The sequence below is a fragment of the Priapulus caudatus genome, unplaced genomic scaffold, assembly GCF_000485595.1.
Source record: "Priapulus caudatus unplaced genomic scaffold, Priapulus_caudatus-5.0.1 Scaffold222, whole genome shotgun sequence".
Classification (NCBI taxonomy): Eukaryota; Metazoa; Priapulida; class Priapulimorpha; order Priapulimorphida; family Priapulidae; genus Priapulus; species Priapulus caudatus.
The window spans coordinates 467,285-483,175 of NW_014577283.1; the positions used below are offsets into that span (position 1 = coordinate 467,285).

The 15,891-nt window shown below is 41.5% G+C and overlaps 1 protein-coding gene across 1 annotated transcript in view; it reads right to left on the minus strand.

Moving 5' to 3' along the window:
* Positions 1 to 15,891, minus strand: part of LOC106807554 (multidrug resistance-associated protein 5-like) — an 82,711-nt gene that overhangs the window by 51,004 nt on the left and 15,816 nt on the right. The window contains exons 3-12 of the mRNA XM_014809919.1: positions 12,671 to 12,793; positions 11,042 to 11,203; positions 10,558 to 10,705; positions 10,059 to 10,168; positions 9,036 to 9,165; positions 8,370 to 8,543; positions 8,096 to 8,158; positions 7,690 to 7,774; positions 6,816 to 6,964; positions 6,035 to 6,142 (exon numbers count right to left, since the gene is read on the minus strand). Coding sequence (XP_014665405.1) covers positions 6,035 to 6,142; positions 6,816 to 6,964; positions 7,690 to 7,774; positions 8,096 to 8,158; positions 8,370 to 8,543; positions 9,036 to 9,165; positions 10,059 to 10,168; positions 10,558 to 10,705; positions 11,042 to 11,203; positions 12,671 to 12,793 — 1,252 coding nt within the window. The remainder of the gene's footprint in view (positions 1 to 6,034; positions 6,143 to 6,815; positions 6,965 to 7,689; positions 7,775 to 8,095; positions 8,159 to 8,369; positions 8,544 to 9,035; positions 9,166 to 10,058; positions 10,169 to 10,557; positions 10,706 to 11,041; positions 11,204 to 12,670; positions 12,794 to 15,891) is intronic.

Sequence of the window (15,891 nt, forward strand, 5' to 3'; positions counted from 1 at the left end):
CCGGGTGTTTCAAATTTTGAGCTTATTACGTATTAAGCAATTTTCGAAGATATCTTTTATCATCACCAGACCTCTACCCACACCCACGTGTGCTCATGCCCGCTGCTAACTACATACAGCCACAATCACATCTAGACCCATGCTCACACCCATATCAAGACTGCACCTATATTAACACCCCCCCTCCCTCCTATCCATTCTAGGATAAACACCCTCCCACGCACGCACGCACGCACCGCACGCACACATACACACACAACACATACACACACACACACACACATACACACATACACACACACACGTACCCTCATTGCTGCGGTTTCCCATGTGGAAGGTTTTGATGAGGGCTGAGTACTCTCCATCGTCCTTCACCAGTTGATGATGCGTGCCCCTCTCTAACACAGATCCCTCCTTCATCAGCAGCACTTCATCCACCTGGCTCAAGTACTGCAAGACACACACAAATAACTGTTATCGGACATATTGCTGTCAACTGTCAACAAGCTTTATCTCTTATGTCACCATTAACTGTCACCAACCGTTACCAACTGTCAACATCACGTCACCATCACATGACTGTCAAGCACAAAAAACTGTCATCCATCACATAACCGTTGACTATGAACAACTGTCATTCATCATGTCACACTTAACAATAAACAACTGTCATTCGTCATGTCACACTTAACAATAAAACAACTGATCATTCATATCGATGTAACACACTTAACAATAAACAACTGTCATATCAATTCATGCTACCACAACTATAACAATAAACAACTGTCATTCATCATGTCACACTTAACAATAAACAACTGTCATTCATCATGTCACACTTAACAATAAACAACTATCATTCACCACGTCACGCTTAACAATAAACAACTGTCATTCATCATGTCACGCTCAACAATAAACAACTGTCATTCGCCATGTCACCATCAACTATCTCAAAAACTGTCTATTTCATTATGTCACGCTCAACAATAAACAACTGTCATTCGCCATGTCACCATCAACTATCAAAAACTGTCATTCATCATGTCACGCTTAACAATACGTCACCATGGTGTCACTTTCAACCGTCAAAAACCATCCATCCATGTCCACCTATAGTTGCCGATATCACAGCACTGCTACCCCAGCCAGCAGGCACTCGCAGTCCTCTGCCCCACTCATCTGTAATCTCTGCTGAACTTACCTGTAATCTCTACACTCACCTGTAATCTCTGCTGAACTCACCTGTAATACTCTGCCTGAACTCACGTAATCTCTGCCTGAAACTCACTGCTAATATCTTAGCTTTGAACTTACTGTAATCTCTGCTGAACTCCGGCACTGCTAATATCTGCTGAACTAAAACCTGTTAATCTCTGTTGAACTCGCCTGTAATATCTGCTGAACTCGCCCTGTACATAATCTGCTGAACTCACCTGTAATCTCTGCCACTCACTGTAATATTCTGCTGAACTACACGTGTAATCTTCTGCCAGTCACCTGTCATCTTGCTGAACTCACCTGTAATCTCTGCCTGAACCTTACCTTAATCTCTGCCCCTGAACTCACCTGTAATCTCTGCCCTGAACTTTATCTGCTAATCTCTTCGCTGAAACTCAACCCTGTAATACTCTGCCTGAACTCACCTGCTTAGCTCATGCCCTGAAACTCACGCTGATAATCTCTGCCCCTGAACTCACCTGTAATTTCTCTGCTGAACTCACTGTAATCTCTGCTGAACTCACCTGTAAATCTCTGCCTGAACTCACCTGTATCTCTTTGCTGAACTCAGCCGTGCTAATCCTCTGCTGAAACTCACTAGTAATTCTCTGCCTGAAGCTCACCTGTTAACTCCTCTACACTCACCTGCTAATCCTCTGCGAACTCACTGTTAATCTCTGCCTGACTCACCTTAATCTCTGCTGAACTCACTGTAATCTCTGCTGAAGCTCACCTTTAAATCTCTGCTGAACTCACTGTAATCTCTGCTGAACTCACCTGTAATCTCTGCAACTCACTGTAATCTCTGCGGAACTCACCCTTGCAGTGGCTTGGCGTGGACCCAAAGAGAATCGTCTTGCCTTCAGCGGAGCGCGTGATGAGCGCTGCTTGAAGTATGTTGTGGTGATGGCCGACGCGAGTGTCCACGGAGGCTCAGCGGGTCGTCGAGCAGCGCGTAGACATTGTCGCTGTTCGTGTAAAACGCCGCGCGCCGAGACTGATGCGCTGCCTCTGTTCCTCGCCTCAGGTTCAACGCCCGCGCTCGCCGACCTGTGTAGGTCACCCACAGAGTTCACGATCACTCGCAACAGAACGTGGCGAGTGCTTCGCCGGGGCCCGGTACCGAATGTGCCCTCCCGATTACCGATTACGCGTTACGATAACGCCATTATGTTTTACGTTTAGCACTCACCTTGTCGTAGTTAGAAAATGCTTAGTGCGTGTGAGTGACTGTGGCACATACTTCAGACGTACTGAGTTATTTATCTGCCCTACCCTTCACCACATACACATAGATACATGCACTGCGACAAGAATAAAGAAATACACAGGAAGGACATTAAGCGAATAAAACACGAACGTATTGAGAAAGACAGGCAGTAGTTACATTTTTCTCACTACTGTATATTTCATACCTCGGTCTCATCCTCATTAGGCCAGCATTGCAATATCGGATTCAGCACACGCATGCATAGATGGCTCATAATATCGTGTATTCAAATAAATAGATTAATTAATGGCATTCGATTCGAAAGTATTTGCCTAGTAAACTTGCTGTTGCCAAATAATTATAATACTAATTAATATCAAATCTATTATTATAATAATACAAATTATTATTTTATAATAAAAATATTATGCTGTTTAGAAATTTTATATCTATATAGTCATTTACAATCAACATGACCTTTCGTCCGTATCTTAAGCCAACCTAGAACTCATCAAATTGGCCTTGTATCTCTAGCAAAAACATATGGTACCCTTTTACTGTCAAAATCAGCACCAAAACGCTGATGTTCTCCGCGACAGAGGCATGATGATCACCTGCTGACGGCAACATAGGCAAACCTTCCATCAATTCACTAAAGCTACCATCATTCATTACGCATGCTGCAACCCAGACATGCCCCAATAATGATGATCATGATAGTGGCCGATGATAATGCCATGATGACGATAATAATACTAACTAGAGCACTCGGAGAGCGCAGACCTCGCCAAGCCAGCTGAATTCTGTCACTGCTTGAAAACATTTATTAATTAATTGATTAATTAAATTAATTAATTGGATCGGAATCACCACATAATGGAATCAATTCTAAGTTACCCCATTATCGACCTATCCCTAAAAAAAATTTCAATTCAATTAATTGGGATCCCGGTATCACCACCAAGAATCTCATCAATTCTAGGTGAGCCTATCCTGACTATCCTGAAAATTTACATGATCAATTCCGGTCCCCATAACTTTTTGAGTTAGGGGTACACCAAAGAAAACAAACGCACAAAACCACAAACACACCGCGCATTGAACAACATAACCTCCTGCCGACCCCTTGGCGGAGGCTAATAATAATTAAAGTCGTAATAAGATAAGTAATCAATCAACCCGCTTAACCGAAGTGCAGTTATGCCAAAATGACACATTAATCTGACGTGAAGGGCATAAAGATCATTATACTGATGACCATGCCACCAGTGCCAAACAGCATTGCCAGCAGATAGCATGTTTAAGCAACAGACGAGATCAAATGGTAAAATTTGCCCCAACTCATATTAAATTGCTTACCAAAGAAGTGATTGGCCAACTCCAGTATAGACACTCACCTGCGCCCAGCCCACAGCACTTAGCAAGTGAGCCTTGCCACTTCCCAACCGACGCCACAGATGCGCATTAGTCTCCCTGAAAATACAGGTACAACCATCACATTAATACCAAAACACAATTCCTCAAGGCATCCTTCATTCGTGTCTCATTTAAGGAATACGAAACCTTGTTATCAAATGCTTTACTAGGCGCACCCAATACAGCTTGATGACAGCCAACTCTCTCTCCGGATTATGAATATAAATAAGCATGAGCGAACTTGCTGTCTGCAATCATGAAGAAGTAACAGTCCTATCAGTCACGGTTAGCGTCGAGGTCAATTACAGCTGTGCCTACTCTTTTCACTTGCCCAGCTGTCAATGCTTTGTAGTGCTTCCACTTGTTTCACTTCCATGCGTCGCGCCTGCTGCACTCTTCCCTGCCTCCTCATCTACAACATCACTGGTGCCCTCCTTCTGTGATTTCGCTAATTGCCCCAATTACAGATAAAATAGGCTGCTTATATTCATGACAAGTTCAATATCTAAAGCATTCCTAAGACTTCGAGTAGCACACGATTATTTAATTAGATTCTCCAGTATAATTAGATGTCTCAGTATAATACTTAAACTAACTCACACAAGTAAACTATTGTACAAGAATTAACTTACATTGTAATCAAACGCTTATAGTTTGATTATATCCCTGGCTAGCCAGAACGAATCAATACAAGATACTCTTTTCCATTATTTCTCTTTATTTTTGCGGACCCTTTTCCGCGCTAGCTTTCCCATTGGCTTCACAGGTTGGCACAGAGCTGGCGCCAACCAGAGCCTCGGCGGGCATCCAGAAAATGCTTGCATGTCGTTATGTTCAAGGCCAGACCCCTCAGGTGTTGGATGGCTTCACGACCTTGGTGTGTGACCTCCTCCATGAGCAGGATAGTTTCTAGACACGACCGCAACAGGCAGAAGCAAGCATGTTAATATGCGCAGACCATAAGTCTGTGGTCAGTATTTACACACTTTTCCTACGATATGTCGAGTACTTCCACACTGATCTTTTTACTATCAAAACTGTCAACATTTTGAACTTTTGTAGGCCGCTACCACTTTTTTAAATTTACTACAGTTAAATGTATAGTAAACATAAATTCCAGTATTTAATTATTTTCCTTTTAATTTTCTATCATTATTGTATGTATATTAAAGTATTTCACAGATACAACAAAATATTTTGGCCACGAGGTGGTGAATTCAGGCGGAAAATTCTTCCGCTCATATCCTTAGTGGTGGTGATGAGATGGTAACAGCAGCAGTAAAAATGCTCTGCTTTCCCACATTCTCACAAGAGATGTGTAAGAAATCCTAATACGTACATGTTCACCAATAAGGAATCCAACACGGGAAGGAAACCAACCAGCCTGAAGACAATGCTGCAGCAACAATTGAGTAATGTCGAGCAGAAGATTTCGATTTGACCAGACATCAAACATAATCGATACTTCAGAGTTACCGCATGTATTTATACACGCGTGTGTTATATGCATAGTTACAGGAGTCTATCAGTATTGATAGACTCCTAATAGTTAGAGTGGCAGGTGTTACAGCGAATGAGACTGGGAGAGATTCACAGGCAGATTGTTTCCACCACCACTGTGGTTATAACAACATTCTCCAGAGTGAGAAAGCGAGAGCGAGAGCGCCAGTAAGAGAGGGAGTGGTGTTGCTTGTTGTTTGCAAACCTGGCCACGTTTGAAGGCAACTGTCATCTCGGACAGTGCACGGAACGAGTATGGGATAACAGCAATAGCCAGTCTTGTTGCGTGTAGCACACACAGCACAGTGAATGCCTGAAACATACACACAACGAATGCGCAAAACGTGGGTTGAAATATTGCAATTTCACCGGTGCCAATGGCGTTCTCAGCTGCTAGGAAGTTGTCCGTGGCTCCACAAGGTAGGTACCATAGTATCGGGGCCGCCGCCTTACCATCGTGATCACAGGCTCAAGACACGGTAAAATTTGCGTAACTAGCACATGTACAGTCTAACACTATGTTACTAGAGTACGTGGGACGATAGAATAAGGGTCCTGTAATGACGAAAGTGTATTAAGCATGCATAAGACAACCTCCTATGTGTAGGACTACCTCATGCAGAGTGAAAATTGCTACACGAGTTGGATAGTAAGACTAGGGGTGTGCTGCATGCCACATCTAACCTTGATGCGTCTGAAAGATACAATCATTTCGGCACTGCAGCGAGCCGAATAGATGAGGATGGAGATGGAGAAGCGCATTGTATTATATACGGCTACAACTGTAAAAGCCTGAAACAGAGAAGCTTTAGGAATGCCATCATCATAACACCGACTCATGTGACCCAAACCCCGACACAGATGAGCCCTACAGCCGTGCGAAAATATTACAGAAACCATGCTCCAATGATGGTTATCCTGCAAACAGTGGAAGCATATATTATGAGCTCATTACAATTTTAGAAACAGAGCACATGGGGTGAATAGGTAGACAGCATCACCTAATTTATTAGGGATTAAGATGAGAAAAAATAAGAACATCAAACACCCTTCCTCGTCTCACTTCACTGAAGAAAAAGATACCTCACACAAACTTTGATAACAGACGGTACAATGCAATAGATGAATATATACAAATTTAATTTAACAGATACACATAAAATTCAATTCTTCTTTTTAAGTGCTAGCTGATTACTTCGAAAATGAAGAGTTTATCCGTTAAATATTTATTATATATAGTTTTTGCCGCTACTTCTGTGGTCGATTTATATGGATAGTGATGTAATTTAATTCTTACTATCTTCCAGCCCGTTTGTTATACCTACAAGACATACACTTCAGCAGTATCAATTTAAAGTAGTTATATATATGACTTAAAATTGTTAATGAACCCCTTTATTTATTCAAGGAATATACTCGTGAAAACACATTTTATATTCAACCTTAACCATGACGAAATACTAACCTGAGAGACTGTAAGATCGTTACCACTGAGTGTGTGGGAAATAAAGGTAACCACTGCGGCAGCCATAGGCACAATTGGTGTGAGTCCAACAGCCATGCTCTGCAGATATGCTGCTCGCTGCAACCAGTTTCGCTCAGTAACTCGCAGCCCTGGTAGAGAGACACTCATCATAATAAATGCAGGAACCTGTGCTAGCTCGACTTCAAAAGCACTACTTGAGTACCACTAGTGGAGTACCAATGATCAAATGAGAATAGTACATGTAGTACGATGTACAGTTCTCACTTTGCTCCAGATGCATGCTATGAACTAGAGAGAGACAGCAAGGAAGATCGCCACGTTACTCTAACACCGTTCAACAACAACTCTGCCCAAAATATATTGGTGACATGTATGGCAAGAGCTAGAAGATGTTTCCTAACGAATAGAAGATGTTCCCCGATTTGATGTGGAGCATAGAACTATAATTAGATAGGACGTGGTGCCACAAGCTACTACAGCACCCCAGTCACCCAACCTTCCATTATCCAACATTCCATTTTCTGACATAGTCAGTTCACGTGCTACATGAGTATTGTACAGTATTGTACAGCTTGTGCATGCATAAAATTTTCCCCAATCTCTGCTTTGTCGCTCAGTGCGTCACATACCACCTTTACTTGATCTACAATTTCAGAATTACACTCCAATTCCATTCAATTTGCAATTTGTTACATACTATCTCCGTTTCTGCACTATCTGTAATTTATTCTTGGTTGCCTAACTACCTACAGATTCTGTCAAGGTCAGTTAATCAAGATTCATCTGTACTTCCATATAAACATTATTTATGACTGTTCTAACATTAAGCTATCCTAGCTGCAACACCACTTACCTGAGACAGCCTTAGCAAAAGACCTTTCCCAGGCATACATCTTGATCAATTTCACATATGTTAAAACCTCCGTCATTAAACGAACCTGAAATTGATATTGCACGCGTAAGTAATTAGAGAAACAATAACGAGAAAGATGAAATGACTGCATGTCAAAAGCACATTTTCTCATTAAGAAAGTTCTATATAATATTTTATATAAACTATAGTACCTACTGTAAGTACATATACACTATAATGTAAGCACATCTAAACTGAAACTGTCCCTGACCTTTTGTGAAATATTTGAATATATTCAACCATTACTCACATAGTTTATATATATATATATACATGTATCTAAGATTAAACATGAGCTTATACAGTATAAACATGTAAAAATAGTTGTAAGGAAACGCTTGCACACCCGCTTGTCGGTCGCTACAATACTCTTTCGCCGTAGATACACTGCAATTTTTGCGATTATCATCTGCAAATGGAAATAAAACACAAATTTAATTTTAAATAAAGTACAAACAACAACAACTGTCAACTTATTTAGAACGATAACCTACACAGTAGAAAATAAACATTAACACATTTATATTACTATCTATAAATGTACATTCAACATTTCTCTATAGACAACATGATGTTGTTCGTATCAGTTACATTTTCTGACAAGTGTGGATTTTACATACCTGAATAAAGTAGAAAAACACAAACACAAGCATTCCAATGGCTCCCCAGCCTCCGAGTAACCACACAACATATGCAAGTCCCATCATCACAACCAGGGGTCCACCGACGACTAGAGGGCCAAGGGTAACACCCTCGAATATCCGTATTCCATCATTAGCGAAGAGGTTGACAAACTATCAAAAAATATATTAAGATCTCAATGACAAATTTGGGTAGGAATTATTCGAATGAACTCGAATAAATAGTTGGTAAAAAAAATAAAAATATCTCCTGGAAAATCCCTGGAAGCAATAAATGCCAAAATTTATTTGATATTAACAGGGGTGAATATTGACAAATTATGACAAATTATGACAAATTAATTGACTCTAATAATTTGTCATTATTCACCCTGAATATTAACATACCACTTGAGCAATTTAACACAATATTGGCGCACAATATTAGCACAATGCTAACATGCAGTATTAACACCATATTAACACACGACGGTTGTGCAGCATAACAAGCTGCGATGCCGCTGCACCTTTCAACGATGCGCCGTTGTGCAGCATAACACGCTGCAATGCTGCTGCACCTCACGGCGCGACGGCTGTGCAGCATAACGCGCTGCAATGCCGCTGCACCTCACGACACGAGGACGCGCAATGAGTCACATGACTCACCTCGCCCGCTGACTTGTCCCCCAGTGTGCGCAACCTCAGGATTTTCTCGAAGACAAGGCCGAGTATGCCTGCCCGGATGCGCGCTCCAGTACGCAGGTTTACCGCCCACGTCGCCGCAAACATCAGACTCCTGCAGAGGTTCACAAAATGCACGAGGTCAACTCACGAAGTGACATCGCGCCATGTTGCGCCACAGATTCCAACCCATCCATCTTAAATGCACGAGGTCAACTCACGAAGTGACATTGCGCCATGCTGCGCCCCAGATTCCAACCCATCCATCTTAAATGCATGAGGTTGGCTTACAAAGTCACATCGCGCCATGCTGTGCCCCCCCCCACAATTCCAACCCATCCATCTCAAATGGATTCCACTACGTGAAGTCTACATCACATCGGGAAAGCATGATACTAGAATTGAATACAATGTACATGACCGAGTGTACGCATTTGTGTGTATGATTTTTATGTGTCCAGATGCATGTACTGTGAATCATGTCTTCCTTTACTGCTGATTACCTCCGCCCAACGGAGTTGGAGGAGGTTATGTGATTGCTCTTGTGCGTTCGTGCGTTCGTGTGTTCGCGCGATCGATATTAGCGCGTCGAGTCAGCGAGCCAGCCAGCCAGCAAGCGCAGCGAGCCAGCAAGCGTGTACATGTGAGCGAGCAGCAGCAACGAGCGGCTGCTACGAGCAAGCGAGCAGCAAGCCAGCGTGTACATGTCAGTATGCTGGCGTATATCGTGCGTTATTCGTGTGTTCGTGAGTCGTATTGCGCATGTCGCTGGTGGAGGTATGCACTCTCCGTGAATGCACCCTGGATAGTTATGACTGTGTGCGTGCCTGCGTGCATGCAAATAGTGAATTATGCTGAATCGCAAAAGGCAGTTGTGGTTTGTATGATATATAAAATCCCAGCCTGCATGATGCCAAAATTACTTACTTTAAATTCTCTCTATAGAGTTCAAATGAATCCTAAATATAAAAAGGTTATTTTAGATTTGCTTCTGTTCACACAACTCACCGAACCACTTCGCATGCTGTGAGACCAACGACAAGGGTAATTCCTCTACCAACTGTAGAGTTCATGCCCTTCGTTTCAGCATATTCCAGAATTTTTCTAACAAATATAGCCTGAAAATACACACACACACACACGTATCTAATCAAGACACCCTCACTATTCATAACAATAGATAACCTATTAACCACAGACTTAACACTGCTATACATATTTCAATCCGCCAAGACAACGTACTTCACTACAAGACCTCTAGATTTCTAAAATCACAAACTATCACAATTTTTACAAGGGTAATTTATTATTATCATTGCATAATAGACTAATATTGATTTTAATTTCATATTATTCCCACAGATCAGAGTAACATTTTGGTTTAATTCTCGATCATCAGTATAAATAGCGCTAACAAAATTAGATAGCACGAATAATACATCGCACACTAATTCGCTTGCCTGTATGATAAGCATCTGCAATTTTCCAAAACTTTCTTTGTACTTACAGGCCCGAAAAATCCAACAATACAGCAGAGTATGAAGAAGGCCTGGCCAACAAGTATTCGTGTTCGACAGAAAGCCCAGACAGCGCGAGCTAACGAGGCTTTCTGTGGACCTACACGAGCCACCTCCCCGTTCCATCTGTGCTCCAACCTGCATGAAGAAAATAGCTCACAATATAGCATGCACTATTATACCTCATGAAGCACAACGGCTTCACTAACACTACAGTCTGATTTTTGATTTTAAATTTTGTAGACTTACACAAAACTACACTATAGTACTATAGTAAGTGCAGCGTATCAGTGCTGTCGTGTATTTTGCCGCATTTACAATGGCGCGAGATTACATTTACGAGCTGAATTTTCGTCCATTAATTCATAGAATTTTGCTCAGCATCAGGCACAAATAGTAAATTCTATATTCAGTGCGTTACCGGACGTGTTGCCATACACTGCCCACAGCTAAGCAGGCACACACTCGAGTTACCTGACGGTGTTAGAGTTGGTGTTGTCGTAGATTGAGCAGGTGTAGAGGTCGCTCTGCTTAACGTCGTTGGACTTCCACATGCGGTAGATGAGCGCCGATAGCCAGCTGTACGTGATGACGGAGAAACAGCCAGCACTGTCGATCCGCGCGCACTCGACATTCCTGAAACAACCATGACCATCAGCAACGAATCAAGTTAATATGGACAGGGCTCTAACTCGTATACCTCCCAGCACTGCATAACAAGTGTTATTTAAACAAATTTGTGTTGGTGACCCTCTGCCTTTGAAGGAAACGTTTGCCTTAGTGCCCATCCAATTATCAATGGTGCCATAAATATTTTTTATTATTAAACAAATTACAACATTTGCCACGACCAAACGATTTTAATTTGATGCTGTGAATAGATGAGTTTAAAGATCTATATATGCACCATCATTGCACTGATGGCTGGGGGTAGAAATTTCTGATGCAACGACATGAATATTTATAAACTTGTAGGAGTACGTATCAATAGATCAAATTCAATACCAAAAGTAAATTTGAATTTATAATCTTGTTTAAATGTTAAAACTGCACGAAAGGGAATCTATAGACACAACCTTATTTCCATTTTGCTGTGTCTATCAGCTAGAAGTCTCAGCATTCAGTACTGGAGATTGGAATACATTTGTTACATAAGTTAGATTACGGCTACATGTTTATTTAGACCCTATCAGATTTCAGTTAGTAATTGCTCAACGCTTCAGGGGGTAATTACTAAAAACACTGTCAGTGCGTAACACAGACTAGTCTTTTTTCTACAATTCATAACTCTAAGGGAAACAGCACCCACGGATGGTAAAGAGTTACAGGGAGTTACAGGGATTTTCCCCACTGCAGTCGTGGAAGCTTATCCCCCACCGTCAGGAAAATCAGTACCTGGCCAAGAAACCGGCTATGAAGAAAATTTGCAGTCACTCTTTACCTTTAGCGCTGCACTATCACACAAACTTATGAAAGCAATCAACTGTAGAGCTGATTTTTATGTAGATATGATATACAGCAAAAACCCGCGTATAAGAACCTAGTGATTAAGAACCTGTTAGGCTATGATTTTCCATTTAGACCCCCTTGACATAAGAACCGGTTTTAGCTGCAAATTGGAAACAGGTTCTTATTTGAGGAGGGGGAGGGTGGGAGGAGGGGCAGGTGGAGGGGGCTCTAATAGCAAAAGCAGTTCAGTCCTTTGTTAACAGTCAACAAATCCATGTTTAACCCTCCTCTTGAGGATCAAAAGATTATCAGACACTTACTCTTCGCATGTCAGCAGAAAGTAGATTTCACGGTCCTTTCAATAAAGTGATAAAAATGGTATGTCAGCGCTGAAACAAAAAAGTTTTGCACTCGGTCCGTTAGACCATGTCCTCAGAAAATGTCTGATATCTGACCTTTCCCCCACTGCCCTTTTTACCTGTAACCTCCAATTTCACGCTGGTGATGGGTTTCCTCCCCATCACACTATACATCGAATATTAATCGATGTATAGACACATTAGCTGATTAGCACATCTCAGGCAATCTCTGGTGCCATTCCTACTTACACTTATGATTGAGTTTTGTTTTTCATATTCTGGAAAAAATACTTACTTTGTTTTTTTTCTATATGGGATGAAAGACTTTGCGGTCTTTTTATACTTCCGTAAGCCACTCCGGGGCTTATATGCCTGAAGTCCATCGGGTAAGCCTTCAATTCTGTCTTGCAAATATGGCCTAGAGAGAAATCACAAAACAGTGCAAGAGTAGGCTTGAATCTCGATCTTCCCAACTCCCCTGGACCCAAGATTGGGATTTCCGTGGTTTAACAATCACGCATTACACAATGGTGAAGATCTGATATACACTAGATATAGAGTCCCACTATACTCAACGGCAGATTAAGAGGGAGGGTGGACCAGATACTTTTTTTTACATCATGTAGCCGTATGAAATACTGCAGATATTAATATTTTTGTTTAGAGCAATGCTCTATTGTTTACATTATATCAAGAGCTCATAATAGAGAAGCGTATGACACCATTTTAACAGCGTTTTGCATAGTTTTCAACTTGTAAATATTCTATCAATATGTGAATAAATATTAAATATATTCAAACTTTACCTTGTTTTCTTCTATGATTCTCCCTTACTCATATGACACCACCAATTTACCTGAAAATCGTATGTGTTCTTCAAAAAAGTTTTTTGAATACGACACGGTTTCACACAGTTTTCCCAAATGATCGCATGTATTCGGCGCAAGTTTATTATCAGATTAGTGTTCTATTGTCTATGACGGAACGCTGGGGGCTGTTGGGGATATTAGGCATCGAATTGTATTTAGCGTGTAGCGTTTCCAGCGTGCTAGAAATAAATGTGTGCTCACGGCGAGCTAGCAGCTGCTTTTAGCTGTGTTGCCATCGTGTTCCTGATGATAAGGAAGCGAAACAAGTGCTGTTACTGTGCTTACCTAATATCCCCAACAGCACCCAGTGTCCCGTAGTTACAACCTGGTGCTGCCGCCGCACATCAACATGCGCCAAATACATGCAAACGTTTGGGAAAACTGTGTGAAACCGTGTCGTATTCAAAGAACTTTTTTGAAGAACACATACGATTTTCAGGTAAATTGGTGGTGTCATATGATTAAGGGAGAATCATAGACGAAAACAAGGTAAAGTTTGAATATATTTTTTCACATATTCATAGAATATTTACAAGTTGAAAACTATGCAAAACGCTGTTAAAACGGTGTCATACTCTTCTCTATTATGAGCTCTAGATTATATATACAGGTATTTACGCAACCCAAATTTCGATCCACCTATCGGATTTAATTACAACCCAGAAGGAGGTTAAAATTCAGAATTGAAAGCATATATACCATATTTTTACAATTAAGCTTAATATTTTTCATACTTATTCAGTAATTTCACCAAGACTACAGTGCCAAAAATTCACAAATAGGTTGATTTTTTTACAAAATAAATAATTAGGTACTAGACACAATTATTTAGATTGTGGAGCGTGGGGCGAGAGAGAGAGAGAGAGAGAGAGAGAGAGAGAGAGAGAGAGAGAGAGAGAGAGAGAGAGAGAGAGAGAGAGAGAGAGAGAGAGAGAGAGAGAGAGAGAGAGAGAGAGAGAGAGAGAGAGAGAGAGAGAGAGCTTGCATGGCAACGGTACAAATATTTGTCAATTTACTTGATTAGACAATAGATATCAAACAATACATATGTTGGATTATTAGGAAGTGAGAGCTGGAACACACGCCGCTAAGACGTGGGCTTTAGTGATGTGATGGGTCATGTGTTAACCAGATAGTGTTATATGTAGAGGTGTTATTATGGACGAGTTTAAGTTGTCTGGACATTTTTTTTTATGGTGTGGAGATGTCAATTAAAATGACATGTACAATCATGCTTACACGTAACACAGGATTAAGCATGGGGTTGTTTGCCAAGTCACACAGTGAAATACCACACTGATACGAACGGCACGCACCGCACATCACGCAGACTAAGACCGGCACACACACACACACACACGCAAATGTTTTATTCTATGGACTATGGTACTGTTGATTGATAACGGACTCCAAAGTTAGAATATAGATAGATCGTCAATTGGGCTGGTTGAACGCTGACAGCTCTGCGTTCAGACACCCGCATACAGCTTGAATAGCACGGAAATCTGAAATACATGATACACGACCGCCCGACCGATACTTGCTCTGATCAAATTGAACTTATATATTGACCATCTATATGCGAACTATCGCCAAATGAGGCGTGACTGGAGACACCAAATTTACTTCATTATTCCTGGCCTAGTAATTTCTACTTAGATTATTGGTTTACAAAAATCTCCTGTGCATGCAGGCAGCCAACGTTGCGAATAGCAAGAATATAGGCCCCCTATATTTCAGGCTAAAGTTTACGTTTTTTGTTGTTTTTTGTTCTTTTTTTAAAGCGCGTTTTTAACGATTTTTCAACCGAAGTAATAAGTTTTAGAACCCGTCCGTGTATTTCATGCGATCTCTCTGTGACTTGCGATATTTGGATTCCAAACTGACGGAAGCCTTTTTATTAACATAGCATACATACCAACATTCGGCAAATTCATAGTAAGATAGCAACTATAATTATCTTGTAAGAATTATAAATGTAAATATTTCGTGATTTGTCTTGTGAATAATGTTGATCCAATAATAATTAAATAAACAAAACCGCTCACTGCGGCAGTTGGTTCACAAGAATGTCAGTGAGGTAAGATGCTGCCGGACATCTCACCTTGCCTTGTCAAGCTGGCAGCTTGACGTAATCGGTGTAGGCGCGCTGCTGATTTTTTGTGCCAATAGGCTGTGCATTTTCTTAAATGAGGTTCGCGCATATACTAATAGCGCTGGAAATAGATGGCGTGCGTGCACTGTTTCCGGTATCAGCTGTAAAGCAATGGCTCTAGTTATCTGAAGGGAAAACGTAAATGAATTGGGGGGGGGCGGGGGAAATAGAGTGTACAGTAGAAGTGGTGAAAAGAAAAACGATGAACATCTGGGCTGGAAGCTGATTTGCACGTACACGTACGCTTGCACGGGGGTAGCACGTGCGACGCAATAGCGTGGCGCACAGGCTAAGCATGCGTGGGGCAAGGCGGTGGTTACGATTGCGCTGTGTGTCGTGCGTGCGTGCAGGGCGCCTCGATAGGCCACGTACACGTGTGTTGGGGAAGCGTTGGGCGCACAGCAACCTGGTTGTACGGTGCCTGTGGACAAGTCTACACGTGCGTGCCGTGGGCACGTACATGTGTGAGGCGTGCGTGAGCGGTACGTACAT